Raw genomic sequence first — 14,231 nt, forward strand, 5'->3', positions numbered from 1 at the left:
ATAAAAAAGCATGTGGTTTAGATTTTTGAATTGGTGAAACACTGTTCTGTCAAGACAACTTGGACCACTTTTCAAAGGTCAGAGTCAAACCAACTCATTTCAAGATGGTAAAAAGTGATTTGAGTTGACCCAAACTTTGTGCCCGGAGGTCTTGTCTTTATGCAAAAGTAGTAAGGGTCTGGTCTTGTTTTTACCGTGGTCAGGGGCAGATCTCCCACAGCCACCTCTGATGGAAGGCTTTGAACACTGGAGGACATGAACAGATTGTGCTGTGTTTGGGCAGTTGCCCTCACTTACCTGCCAGCCTGTGGTGACAAGAAGCAACGTGAACCCACAAAACGTCATGGGCCAGACCAATGGATTTCAAGTCATGAGCTAAGGAGCACCCTAACGTGTCCAGGAAAACCTGAACCTCAGTGACTGCTCTCTGTGATCTCACCACCTCCTGCTCCTAAATGGCCTGTTTGTAACGTAACATCTCTCTTGTATTCGAGTCCAAGGTTTAGGAATCTCCCCCTGCCCCCAAAGACGTGATCACAACCCCCTTGTTCAGCCCTGCACATGCCAGCAATTCTTTGGTGACGAGGAGGAAAGGCTGTAGGTACTGCTGGGCACGTTCCCAGTTGGCTGTGGGACTTTCTGCATTGCAGGACAAAGTCCTCTCCAAGCTGCAGTTGTCCAAAGCCACCTGATCTGAAGATTTCTTGGTCTCCCTGGTACACTGCAATTCAAAACACAGCCAGAAGAGCCACCAGACCTTCTATCTTGAAGAACTCCAATGTCACATGCTGTAGTTCATTCTGTGGCTATTCCAGTTCTTGCTGTTTGAGCTACTTGGCTGCTTTTGAGCAGTCAGAAAACAAACCACAGGATCACAGAATGGTTTGGGTTGGAAGGGACCTTGGAGATCATCTAGTTCCATATAACATAACCAGCATCAGCACAAACAATACTCAGCATCTATTGCTCTCGGGAAGAGGAAGCTCGGAGCATCCCTGGCTCAGCTACAGGAGTTGGCCTCCCCTTCCCAGCCCCAAGCCATGGCAGGCTGGCCTGAGAAATACTTGCCTGGCTGCCACAGGGCACTGCTGGAGCCACTGACAGCTACCGAGCTGGGAGAAAGTGATGTAGTTGTGTTTGATTTCTGTGCAAAAACGCTGATTTTAACTGGTATTTTAATTCCTAGGAAACATAGTGAGCTGGTGTAATCTCTGTAGCACTTGTCCAACATTTAATCTAACAATAGCACTCAAACTACTTGACACACAGACATGACTTACTGTAATAGAGAAAACATGATTTGCAGCTGGACACAAAGTTTACTGAGTAAAACTCGGTAAAGCTCTGAACCTTTATGACTTTTTCAGGCAGTAATGGATTATTTATAGAAATGATCATATGTACTTCGAATTCTGCCTTCAAAAGTTAACCAGAGCAGGCCAGAACCACCACCACAACCGACAGACTTTCTTAATGAGGACTGTGGTTTTATCACCTATGTAATTCATCTGCCCCTGTTTGTAGCCCACGGAGACAGAGCATTATCACTGCGCAACAGGAGGATTCAAATGCAGGGACAGGACTTCAAACTAGGTATGGGGCAACTCACGTGCCATTTCATTGCCCGGAGAAATCACCATTGCCTATAGGCACCTTTCTTGACCTTTTAGCTGGAAGAACCTGTTATCACCCACACCTCTCACAGGTTTCCAAGACAGGGCCCTCAATGACCTCTTCTATAGAAGTATGTTTTGTTCAATTAGTCCAGCATGTAATGCTTTGTTCTTATGAATTTTGGAGCTACTCTGATGTGCAGGAAGGCAACTGAGACTTAATTTCATTATTCATCTCAATATGTTGCTGTTGTATTCAGAGAACAGACTATGGGCCCTCCTGTGGCTAATTTAGCACCTGCAAATCCCCACGCCTAAAGCCAAAGGCTGAATAACCTCCTGAATGAATTTGCAGCAACGATGCACAGGTCGAACCATCACATCGCACTTGCTAGGAAGACTTTTGTTTCTTTGTTTCTTCAGAAACTTTGTACTCACTTTCCTGTCCCAAAAGGAGACCATCATGTCCTAGTTCTCCAAGACCAGGCTGCACCCCCCAACTTTCTATTTAATCCCTTTTGACAAAATCTGAGCAGAGTTTCAGGGAAAGCAAGGTACCTGGAGGATGTGGACCATCCTCAGACTGGAGCTGTTAGCAGCTACCTCCTCAGCTGCCAGGGAGCATGCACTGAAGTTAAGCAAACAGGCTGTTTAAGCTACACTAGTTAAGGTCCTAACGAAGCCTTCTTCAGCTACGCCAGACTCTGCACTGATAGGAAGATTGATCAAAAAACCATACTAGTGTTTCCACCATAAACATAGCAGCTTCTAGAAGTCTGAAGTATTTCAGTGAAGTAAAATTGAACACTTTGTCTGAATTTGCAAGATGGTACCCCTCCCTAAACGATGATGAAACAGTTTTAGAATTGCTTGGCCTCATCAGCTGTGCTTACTCATTCTTACTGTTTGCACTCTTTAAGATGCTTCAGACTTTAGTAACCATTACTGCAGATAACCAAGGCACAACAGGAATTCTCATGTTTACCCTGCTCCCTCCACACTTTGTTTCAAATTATGAATTTCAGCATCTTTGAAGACAATGGTAATAAGATTCTGTACCTTAAAAGTCACATAACCATAACATAGACTTCTGCCGCTTGCTTGGCACAACAGCAAGACTGCTCTTCTACAACTGCGTAACCCAGGCTGGAAGCCCCTCTAAAAGCTCATCTCTCCAAGTTCAGTTTAGGATTTTTTTTTTTTTTAAACCACTGATTATGCATGACTGAATATTTGTTATGCAACCATAACAACTGTCCTTTTCAAGAAAGATTCCTGCATAATGTGAATACAGAGAATCCAAGGCAAACATGACTTGGTCTTAAAACTTTAATAGTAAAAAAAGTGTAAAACCAAACACACCGCTGAAAACTTATCAGTAAGAATGAGAATTTAAGTGTTCAAATTCAAATAGTGCAAATTTTCTTCACTTCCCTCCCCACCTCTTGCAAACTTAAATCACTTTGGTTAAGATACTCAGAAGTATTGGCAAAAAATGAACTTTTGACTTACATTTTTGGCTGCATTATTTCTGACACATACAGATTTAGTTTAAGTCTTTACAAATGAATCATAAATACTTCTCTATCAACCAAATATCTGTAGAGATCACTGTCATCTTTACTTACATCTGGTTTTATAATGCTTTGATATCGGTTTCAAGATGGTTACGAAACTGCTTCCCCAGCAGGTCACATACTTCTTAAAACAGCTGAGCTGATCCAGTCCTTACCTGAGGACCCAATTCCTTCAAGTAGTCCTACAAAATGTGATTATTCAGATTTTCAACATTTGAGGAAGGATCTTATACCAATGAAATTACTCTTGATTTACACCAAAACAAGATTAGAATTGGGGTCTGCTCTGTATTACAAACTTGGTGCTGAACTTTTCCTGCTACAAAAAAGCACAAGCAGCAGTTATAGCATTCCCTTAGAAGAGTGAAAACAGCCAGAACACTGCTACCTGGCCTCAACGTCTTTTTTGATGGGTCAGTCTTTAACTGATGCCTCTAACTGTATCTGAAGCCATGTAAGATTGGAAATAAACACAAAAAAAATTGCATAATACAAAAAGGCAAATCCATAAAAGTTTACAAGTACACCATAACCACAAAATTGGAGTATTTCTAAAAATTTGGGTTCAATGAAAGATACAACAAAACTAGCTTTACTAGTTAAATAAATTATTGCTCCATTTGACTCCATGCAGCATTGAAATGAACTCAGAACCCTTTTCTCTTTAATCGCTCATTAGAAATGATCGATATTGAAGAGAACGTGAGGCTCAGATTTACTGTACATTGCACTTCAACTTTAAGACCTAATACTTGCTATTTAGGTCTCCTGTGGTCTAAGCTATCAGATGAATATGTTGTGCTCACCAAAACTAAGTATTAAGAAACACCAAATGTTTAATGTAGTGACATAAGCACTTTTTTTTTTTTAAGAAGGCAATCACAGATTGCAAGTTCTATAGGGCTGTGAAAAAAACAAGTAGTGATCTCTTTCAGAGACTGAACTGAGAAAACAAGCTGTTCGCTGTTCTTCACATACAGTTTAAATCACATTTTAGGCCTGCTTCCATTTCTGATCATTTCAGTCAAAACCCTGACTCAAATAGAAGCAAGATCAAAGACATCTCTAGGTGGAAACTGCAGATCTAAGGAGTTGGGGGCACATACTCAGTGGCCTGCAATGCATGGTTTTTTCAGTGACACCAGACATTTAAAATACCTAAGACCTTCTTCAGTAAGATACTGAAGCATACGCCTAATATTAAGCAGGAGTACTCACATACACTTAAATTTCTTGCTGAATTGGTGACAGAACTCGATTCTTGCAAATCTAACTGCAAGCTTCAGAAGTAACGAAATTTCCAGTCAGAATTTCTTGGCAGAGTTCACATTTGAACAAGATTGTCTCCCGTGTTCATCTATCGTACTGAAGTAATATAGAAATTCCAAACTAAGTGACTTCCAACCTTTTGTCCCTCCAACCCTCTCCACCGTCAAAGAGAGAAACTTAATGCAGCATTACAACTAAGGGCACGATTCCTTCATAAGACTCCTAAAAGCATTAGTGCAATGCCTTTAATCTGTTTTGATCACTCTTATTTTTAAATAACCCTATTTTTTAAAGATTTGGATAAATACTATTCCTATTAAACCATACTTCATCATTGTTAAGCACCATCGATCTACTTCCTTTGGGCACTGATACAACAGCTTGTAATTAAATTTCAGTTTCAAGGCTTTAAAATACGGCAGCTGCTTCAATAACTTACACTGGAATCTAATACTTGGAAAACTGCCCTTAGCCTGAACAGTTGTATGCAACTTGGTGTTAAACTCTTCCAGAGAACAGCCATATGCAATGCTTATGTGGTAAATCAGGGTAAGATTTCAAGATAAGCAGTTAATTTCACTTGGCTATTCTAAGGGTGGATTAATAATTTTTTTTTCCCACAAGTCATTTGTGCAGTCAGCCCATGAAGAGATTATTTTTTCTAAATAATCTTCAATTTAAAACAGGAACACATCTTCGTAATGTTGCTTTCGCACTGGCACTGTGCTGTCTTCTTCACAGATTTAGTCATTGTGTGGTTTCTCTGGAATACCCTACGGATAAAAAACATCAAACACATCTGATAAGTGACTACATTACACAGTATTTTCAATGACTAAATAGTCAACTAACTTCAGTTAGGCTGACAATGATCTAGCAGACAGGCTTCTTATCAAAGCTCAACAAGGGCGTGCTCCCTAATTGTGGACAAAACCAAATAAAATCACTATGGGTCTGTGTTGCCTCAATTAGTGCATCTGATAAATCCATCTGCCAATCGCACTGCTTTTTGTAAGACTTTGTTAGCTTTCCTCCCTATCTCAGTTTATTTCTTAGCAGAAAGTACACAGTGCTTCACTTAATGGGCATTAACTCAGTTTTTTAACAGCCCTCTTTCAAACTGTCTTCAAGCATAAGTTACTTTATTTTCCAGTCAAAGCCTAGTATCAGATAGACTTACTTATTTCCTCCTAAGTCCCTTTTCTAGTACGAAACCCTGCAGTATGACAGCATAAGAAATGTAGCCTTCTTTAAAACAAAGCTTGTAATATGTTCTTCTCATTCCAGTCACAATGCTTGTGTATTTCCAAGTATTGAATGTGTTCACAGCTCTGCAGCCTCTAGCAGGAGCAAACAATAGACATTTGCGAGGTCCAAGTTCTGAACACCACCCTAGTTTGCCAGATGTTGAGAATGCTAGTTACAACTCAAAATGAAGTGTTGCCATCCATTCAACCCAGCTGAGCACTGACTAAGCAATTTTAGGTGTCATAATGAGCTGCGAGGGCTGGTGGCAGCAGCAGCACTTTCACCTTTTCTTTTGAAATCAAGCTATTAAAGAAAACATTGGCTTTCCCCCCCAAGCTGATAGCAAATAAAAACCCCAAAACCCAGCAGGTTTGCTTAAAGGTAACACTGCAGTTGGTACCACAGGTAAGCTCACTTGAAATCCAGTGACTGAAAAGCAGCAATCATCTCCCAAATAGCATTTCTCAGGATGGGAGGGGATGTCTCAGGGACACTTCTCATTCTACTTTTAATTTCTTTTCTAACTGCAAAAGCTAGACAGGGGCTGAGGAAGAAGCGAGACAACTTTCCTCCACTAGAGTAACTTCCACAGGTGCCACCTTCTACTCTAGACACGCCCTGAAAGTATCTACCGTTTGATCTGCAGCTGTCACATGCAGTTGAACCGCTCAGGGACTACAGGAGAAAGCAGCTACGAAAATAACTGTTTTATTCAGGTTTAGTTTTAAAAAAAATGCAATATCCCATTTTCTGGCGATATTCGCAATGGCTGACAAAAGACTGATGCTTTTGGGTCATCTCTATATAAGATAACTAGTTGACTGAATGCTATCATTCTCGTTTACAAGTGGAATCCTTTCAATTTCCAGCACTGAATGCTGCACAGTGACTGGCAAAGGTGTTCCTCTGAAAATGCTGGGCTTCCCCAAGTTTTTCCAGATTAAGTCATGGTAATGTAGAACACATGAGAAGATACTTCTAGATAACCAGAACAGAATGCTTTGCCTTGCCAACTTGCCTCTTTCTTTGAATGAAGATGACAAGATTGACAGGAAAGTTGCAGGCAGGAGCCGGTCTGATTTTAACTACGTTCAGCTGACATGAGAGGTGAAAAGAAGTCAAAGGAAAAAAGTCCTATGTGCCTAATTTTTGCTGTTTCCTTTTTAAGGCTCCCTTCCTTTGTTTTCTAACATAAGAAGGTGAGCAACTGGAAGTACTGCATATGCCAATGTGAAATACAGAACTGTAGCATATAACTGACTATAATTTTGTTTTCAGACTCCGCTTGCAATAGCAAAGCTTAAATAAAACTGTATCTCTTTTTCACTTCAGGTGAGTGGCAAATTTTAAGAGAAACCATACCTTCTCTTTCTCCCATAAATGTCATCCTAAGAAAAAAACCAAACCACATGCAGATAGGATGCACCACTGGGACTTGAAGGGGGAGTAAGTGACCTTGTATTTTAAAGAACCCCAGAGCAAACCAAAACTGACTGTGAAGGTAAGATTGTGACCATGGTCCCAGGGAATCTGTAACTTGATACCAAGTCAGCATGAAAGAAAACCCTCAAGAACAGGAGATTTGCCCAGTGCTTTTGTTTTTCATCTCCAAACAGCCTTTTCTATAAGCAGTGACTCTTAATTTAGTGTAACTGAGAATCAATACTAAAGAAATTGATCTTTCACGTTAGCCAGTGGTGGTCAAGCAACATGGTTCTCTTCTCCAGCTTGTCTGCAAGCCTCTCCATCTGCAGCATCAAGTTCAGACTGTCCACATTAGAAGTACATTAGCATCCATCCACCGGGTTAGCAAGGGTAGGAAGAAGAGGCAGAAAGCCTGTTCCAGGACAGACAGCTAGCTTTAGGCTAATCTTTTTACTCATTTGTGGTTCAGTTCCAAAAAGCAGCTCTCCCCGTTACTAAACGGTTCAGGGACTAACATTTCTGGAACTCCCAAGTCTAAAATTCCCTTTCTTCAGTAAAAACTAAAGGCACCTAAGCTACAGCAGCCTTAGAGAAGTTAAAGACTTGAAGGACATTTTCTAGGATAAAGGGCTTATGTAGCAAAGAAGACAGAAGTTAAATCAATACAGTATTAATTATTACTATCCATCAGTGTCAGAAGACTTTTATCAACCAAGCCTTAGGCTTATGCACAAGCGTGCAGCCAGGTTTACTCTTAAGTATGCTAGAAGGAAATAATTACTTAAGAACCTAGCAAAAGAGATAGTAATTTATACTATATTATCCTATTATGGAGTGATACTTGAATGACATCTTAAGTGACCAACTAGAAAGAGCGTATGTGATTCTAGAGTGGTGGAATTTAATGCTATATCGGGACATTTCCTTTCACCTACATAACAAAAATTCTTTACTGCATAAATAATTAGAGAAAGCCCATCTGTGTCCGTCTTCTAGCTACCTTAGATGTTAATTCAAAATAATGACAGAGCAGGAGCAATTAAGACTCTCAGCAGAAGCAGCATAGTGATTCCAGTCTTGTTTAGGCTGTTGCTGGAAAAAGTTAAATACAGAAGATACTCAAACACTTACTAAGACAACTCCCACTCTACTGGCAGCACAGGTTGTACACTTAGTCAGCTCTTGGGAAGATACCTATTTATCTCTGTCAATTTGTGAGTCATGCCCTTAAAGGCATAGTTTGTTCTTGGACTGACAACAATGGAAGGTATTTGGATTGTTAAAGGAAATGCTAATTATACAGCAATTACCATTGCCAGCTGTCGTCCTATGTTTCCTACAGTCACACCTCCTGAGAAAAATATACATGGAAGCCAAGAACGGATGTAAAGAAAATCTGGGGATGTATACCTAGTAAACAAAAGGAAATAAGTTAGAGACAAGTTATTATCATCACCTTACATACTGCTACAAGATGCTAGAGAATTCTCTCCCTGGGCCCAAACAAAAACACAGTTAACATAGAAGAAATACGGAGACCAAATTAAGACTGTTAACTTAATAAGCTTCTAAAACCCAATGTCCTAGCCAGCAAAGTTTAGAAATTCTGTCTCCTGAGAGCCAGTTAATGAACAAGCCAGTGGAAGTTCAGTTTGCTGACCTGTTACTATTTCAACATACATCCCCATTTGTCTGCTCCCCACCCTCCACCCCCAGTTCTCAATCTGATCATTTGGAACAACTGCACAATTAGCTGCCTTAGACGAATAAAATGTCTTATTATAAGTACATGCCAAATATGTTAATAACTGACTTCCAGTGCATGTGCAGCTCTGTTTTTAGTGAAGACATGAGAGTTGAAATACTATTTCAAGAGCATAACTTACTGATAAACACCATTATATACAAGAAACTGGGTTATCAGAGTTGCTACAAAGGCTACTGTAATCCCAAGTCCGAGACCACTTCTTGAACGATCAAATGTCCACCAAAGACCCAGTGACAAGGCTGCTAGAGTCAGGGACAGCTGGACGTTGTTTGCAAAATCTAATTTCTGGAAAAAGATGTTAAGGACAATCCTTTTAAGTCTGCAGACATCCTGCTGCTGCAACTGAACAAGGGAGAACTCAAACTGAAAGTAAGCGTGATTCTGTATCTCTAAATACAACACGTTAAGGATCTAGTTTTCAGACCTGCCAAGCAATCAGGTCTCTTACTGACTTTGACTGGAGTGCGAGTGCAAAGGCAACATCAATTTCTGTCACACTAAGCATCTAAAGAATATACTACTTTGTAATATATTTAACTTCTACAGATTTTCGTCTCAAGTAATCTAGTTATCCCTGCTGTCTCGGTTTTCTTCTCAAACCATCACTATTTAACACAAAGAACTCTCTTACTGAACAGTTCAGTGCACCGCACTAGTAAATTGTGTTAACTGTTGGATGTAGACAACACACAGACTAAAATAACACAACTTACACTGTTACGCTTGCAGATAAACCAGACATACTACGAAGCCTATCCCGCCCCGCTCCTAGAACATCCCTGCAAAGACTCTTAAGTGAACTGTGTTATCTATCTTCAAGTAACTACTGCAGCATACTGCAGTCTCACAGAAGTTTACACCTCTGCCAGTAGCACCACCCTTACCTTTGGAGTTCTCCCAGGCAGGAGTGGGAGAGACGGTTTCATGACAACAGACTAAGCACATCGAGCAACAACGTAAACTAGTTCAAGGATACAGCACTTGCATGGTTAATGCCAACGAAAACTGCTATGCATCGCATGACGCTGGCCCACTCTCTCTTGAATTTGTGTGGCTCCCCAAGGTGGCTGTCAATGCAGGGATACAGCAGGCCAACAACAGCTGCAAGAGAAGTAACACTGCTTGTACTGACCATTATAGAAGGATTACTTCAGTATTGCTACATATCGGTTTGGCAAATAAAAGCTTGACAAAGTAGTGAGGTGCTTACCACGCTGCTGTAAGCCTGATGAAGACAAGACAATTATTACCCCCCTACATAAGAAAAGAAAAAACCCACTCTAACAAGCAATAGTCTGTTTGAACCTTTAAAGCAGACATACACATTGCAGCATTAAGGTACCTGACTTCACGCTCTTTTTCTCCCACGAGTACACATCATTTGACATCCTGAGCCGATGCTTGTTTTGTACCAATGAGTAACAAAGCAAAACAAAAGCTTTGTTACAGTGAGGAATGGAATATTCATTTATGGCTCACGTGCAGGGCAGAGTTTTATGAACTTGACTCGTTAGCTGTGAACCAGGCCCTGAATTAAATATTTGCCTGGACTCAAAAGTTTCTTGGTAGAGCTGCTTTCTTTCCTTCTGCTGGGCTGTAAGTCAGCCTATGCTGCCATCCAAATCAGATAAATTTGGATACCAAATAGAAGCAGAGCTGAAGTTAAAGAAGCACCTGCCATCAGTCCTATATATGCCAGGGAAAAATAACTACTCATACTATTAACCACAGCTTTTTAACCTCATGTAGCATTTTCTCAGCCTCACCAGTCTGCCAATGAGTTGCAGAAGAAAAACATAGGCTAGTGTTTGCTCAGTTGCCAGCACAAACACTAGATGAGTTTCATTCTTCTAAGCCTTGCAACTCTATGCGCTGTTGCCAACTCCAGGATTAGACAAGCAGCTTTAAGTGTATTTAACACCTGTGTCTGTTTCCTTTCGTATCCTTTTGGTTTTTCTGAAACTTTTATGAGGAGTAACTTCTACGTTAAGAAGGCTACAAGTCCTATCATTCTAAGACAGACATGTGATCCAACGGTGCAACAGCTTCATTACTCTGATGCCAGTTACCAGGACTTTTACTTTACAGGAAGAGCTAAACGCCAAAGTTTAATCCAACGGTGACAGGGCTATGAGAACTCTCATTGGAGCATATCCCGAGGCAATCTCTTTACTATGCAGATTATCACTCATTCAGGTTTATGGTTTATCATTCATACTCCCTTACTATGAGGCACAAGCAACACATGACTATCACTGCACGGACATCATCCAAACACGGAGAAGTTGTTTAGAATATTGTCAATGCAAATTAAAAAAGATTACGGGGGGGTTATTTCCTAAGATTCGATGCCTTTTTAGTCCGCCAACCCTTCCCCAAGGCCCTACTTTGGCAGCGATAGGAGGGGGCTAGGAACGCCAGCTGCAGCTCTGGGGACACCCGAGGCAGCGGGGCGGGCAGCGGGGCGGGCAGCGGGGCGGGCAGCGCGCCGCCGCACGTGACTTCCTTGTTTTTGCCCCAGCCCGTGGCCAGTTCGCGCCGTCATCCAATGGCGATCGCCGCCCGCCACTCACCAGTTCGCCGGCAGCCAATGGCCGGCGAGGGGCGGTGACGCGCGGCGGCGCTGCTCGGCGGGGCGGAGAAGGGGGCGGAGAAGGAGGCGGGGGAGGGGGCGGGTGCGCCCCGCGCGGGACTCCCGCTGCCCGCGGGGAAGCGCGGCAGCGGCTGCGCGTGCTCCCACGGCCGCCCCGGCGCCGGGGCCGCTCGCTGGGCGCTTCCAGGCGGCGCCGCGCTGCGGGACGATGGCACTTTACCCGCACTCGGTAGCTCAGCAATCAAAAGCCTCCGGACACGCGTGGGTGGCTCCCGCACGTGGATAAGGCGGGAGCGCGCACGCGTCCTTCCAAAGGCCGGAGTTCGCATCCCGCGCCTTGTGACGTTACCGCTGAGCTCCCACAGGTCACAAATTCAGCCCCGCCGCCCTCCTCGATGGGGGGAAAAAAAACCCCAAACCAACCCCAAAAACCCACCGGTGGAAGTCAGCAACTCACCTGCTGCCGTCCCGCAGCACGGGGGCACCCACCAGGCGGAGGAGAAGAGCGTGGAGATCACCTCGTCGGGGAACAGCGTCACGTTTCTCTGCACCTGCAGCAAGTTCAGCACCAGCGCCATGAAAGCGCCCACGACGAAGAGGACCACGCTCCGCTGCACCAGGTGCTGACTCAAGTTCAAGGTGCCGCTGGTGCTGCTGGTGGTGCTGGAGGTGCTGGGGCTGCGCGCTCGGTGACCCACCAGCGTCAGAGAGGGGCTGGAGACGGAGGAGCTCAGCATCTCGCCCACCTTGGCGGCCAGCCCGGCTGCCGCGTCCCCCAGCGGGGGTTTGTGCCTTCCCCGGGCAGCGCCCGAACAGCCCCAGGCGCAGTTCTCCAGCCTGGGCATTGGCTTCGCCGGGGTCCTGAAATACAGACAGGCTGTTAACCCCCCACGACCGGTCAGGCCGACCCCTGCCGCGCCACTGACACGTACACCGCCGCCTCCTCCAGCATCCACCGGGCGCCAGAGGCATCGGGTGAACGGCTCACAGCGCGACGGGCACGCAGGAGCCCCGCGGGGTGACCTGAGCGGTCACAGGCCGCGCTGCCTCGGCCTGGCAGCGGCGGCGTCCCCGGCCCCTGTGCCCCAGCAGGCTCGGCCCCAGGGGAGGACACGGACAGGGACCCCCCCGCCCGCCCGCCGCTGCCGTCAGACCCGCGGTGACCCCTCTCCCTTGGGGATGAGGGTTCGCTTCCCGCCTCGGAAGCGTAAAACCGCCCCCCGCGGCCCTCTTCCCCGCCGGACACCGGGGGCGCGGGCCTCCACGCCCTCTCACCTCAGGGGGCTGCGCCCGCAGCTCCCGCCGCCTCAGGCCGTGGGGGGGGGGAGGGAGGGCGAACGGCCGCCGCTCCGTCGCCTCCCTCCCGGCTCGCCGGCCTGCGCCCCGTGTAAGGTTTATAAGCCCCCAGCCGCGGGTGTCACGTTACCCGCCGCCGACCTACCCGCGGCCGGAGGCAGCGACGGGCCCGCCGCTCCGCTCCGCCACCCCTCCCCTCGGGCCGGGCCGCGGCGGGCGGGGCGGGGCCGGGCGCGAGCGCCGAGCGCGGGAGCCGCCGCGCCAGCCCGGGCGTCCGCGTCCAGTCGGGTGAGGCACCGCAGCCAATCCCGGCCGGGCGGCTGATATGACGTGCGGGACACACCACCCGCCTTCCCCCCCCCCCCCCCCCCCGCCTGCACCGCGGCTGACGGCGGCAGGACCGCGCGGCGCCGCCGGTCCCGCCCCCCCCCCCCCCCCCCCCCCCCCCACTTGCCAATGGCGGGCGGGGCGGGAGCGGGAGGGGGGCGGGGAGGGGGGCACGCGGGGCGCCCTCACAGCTCACCCGCCAACGATCGTGAGCGCCCGCTGAGGGGGGAGCCCCGAGGAGAGCCCGGGGCCGAACCGCCCCCGCCAGCCCGCCCCGGGGGGGATGTGGTGGGGATGGTGGTGGTGGTGGTGACGACGGTGGCGGTGGCCTCCGCAGCCCGGCCCTCGCCTGCTCAGCCAGCCCGCCGTGGTGGTTTGTTGCCTTGGGAGATGGCAGTTAGCCATGGGGGAGGTTGAAGGCGCCTGCTGTGGCATCTCCAGAAGATCAAGGGATCGGTGATCCTGGGTGTCGTAATTCTAAAATGACGGTGTCAGGAGATCCCGCCAAACCCATGACTGCGTAAGAAGATGGTGACAAACCCAGACGCGGCGCCAGAGACCAGCCATGGGGTGCCCGGCGGATCCCAGGCGGTTGCCGTTGGTGCTGACAACCTGAGCACCGGCAAAGCCTGGGTCGCCATGCTCCCAGCCAAGCGTAGCGTCGTAGAAATACAGTTAAATCCAAGTTCACTCTCTGGATTCTGCAAGGGCCTGCAAAGCAGCCTTCACAGATGGTTGACGGTGTGTGCTGTACGTCATGTTAGAGGTCAGCACCAAACGTTGTCTACAGGGCAGGACTCGTCTGTTAGGCTTCTTTTTTACGGTGCTGATTCTCCAGGACACGTTGGAGGCTGGTGTGTTGATGCAGTAGGAGTAACTGGATTTCTCGTTTGTGTGGCTGGCCTCACTGGAGCCAGCAGGGCTTCTGTTTTACATGAGGTATGCCCTCTTTACGGTTGGAAAGAATGTAGGACCCAATGGCTTCCCAAGAGATGACACTGAGGATGAAGAACATTGCTCACCATGTCTGTGATGGGCAGAGCAATGGTCCAAGTTCTTGGACCATTAATGTTCAATGATGGTTCAGCGATGGTCCCAACTGGCTTTCGTCACTG

The 14,231-nt window shown here is 46.5% G+C and overlaps 1 protein-coding gene across 1 annotated transcript; it reads right to left on the bottom strand.

The window, feature by feature from the left end:
• Nucleotides 1–5,105: 5,105 nt before the first annotated feature.
• Nucleotides 5,106–12,338, bottom strand: INSIG1 (insulin induced gene 1). Its single transcript, XM_086466845.1, has 5 exons — nucleotides 11,951–12,338; nucleotides 9,877–10,001; nucleotides 9,019–9,185; nucleotides 8,443–8,542; nucleotides 5,106–5,232 (listed from the first exon to the last, which is right to left on the bottom strand). Exons 1-5 carry the CDS (start codon nucleotides 12,336–12,338, stop codon nucleotides 5,203–5,205), a joined length of 810 nt encoding a protein of 269 aa, XP_086322971.1. The 3' UTR covers nucleotides 5,106–5,202.
• Between the last annotated feature and the right edge of the window lie 1,893 nt (nucleotides 12,339–14,231).

Source organism: Leptosomus discolor, chromosome 6, assembly GCF_034619465.1.
Source record: "Leptosomus discolor isolate bLepDis1 chromosome 6, bLepDis1.hap2, whole genome shotgun sequence".
Lineage (NCBI taxonomy): Eukaryota > Metazoa > Chordata > Aves > Leptosomiformes > Leptosomidae > Leptosomus > Leptosomus discolor.

What these genes read in the sequence shown, in the direction of transcription:
- INSIG1 (XM_086466845.1), bottom strand. Translation starts at nt 12,338, where the DNA reads ATGCCCAGGCTGGAGAACTGCGCCTGGGGCTGTTCGGGCGCTGCCCGG. An exon ending in GTGCTGCGGGACGGCAGCAG is followed by an intron (nt 10,002 to 11,950) that starts GTGAGTTGCTGA and finishes CTTCTCTTGCAG; the next exon opens with CTGTTGTTGGCCTGCTGTAT. An exon ending in GTATATAATGGTGTTTATCA is followed by an intron (nt 8,543 to 9,018) that starts GTAAGTTATGCT and finishes TTTGTTTACTAG; the next exon opens with GTATACATCCCCAGATTTTC.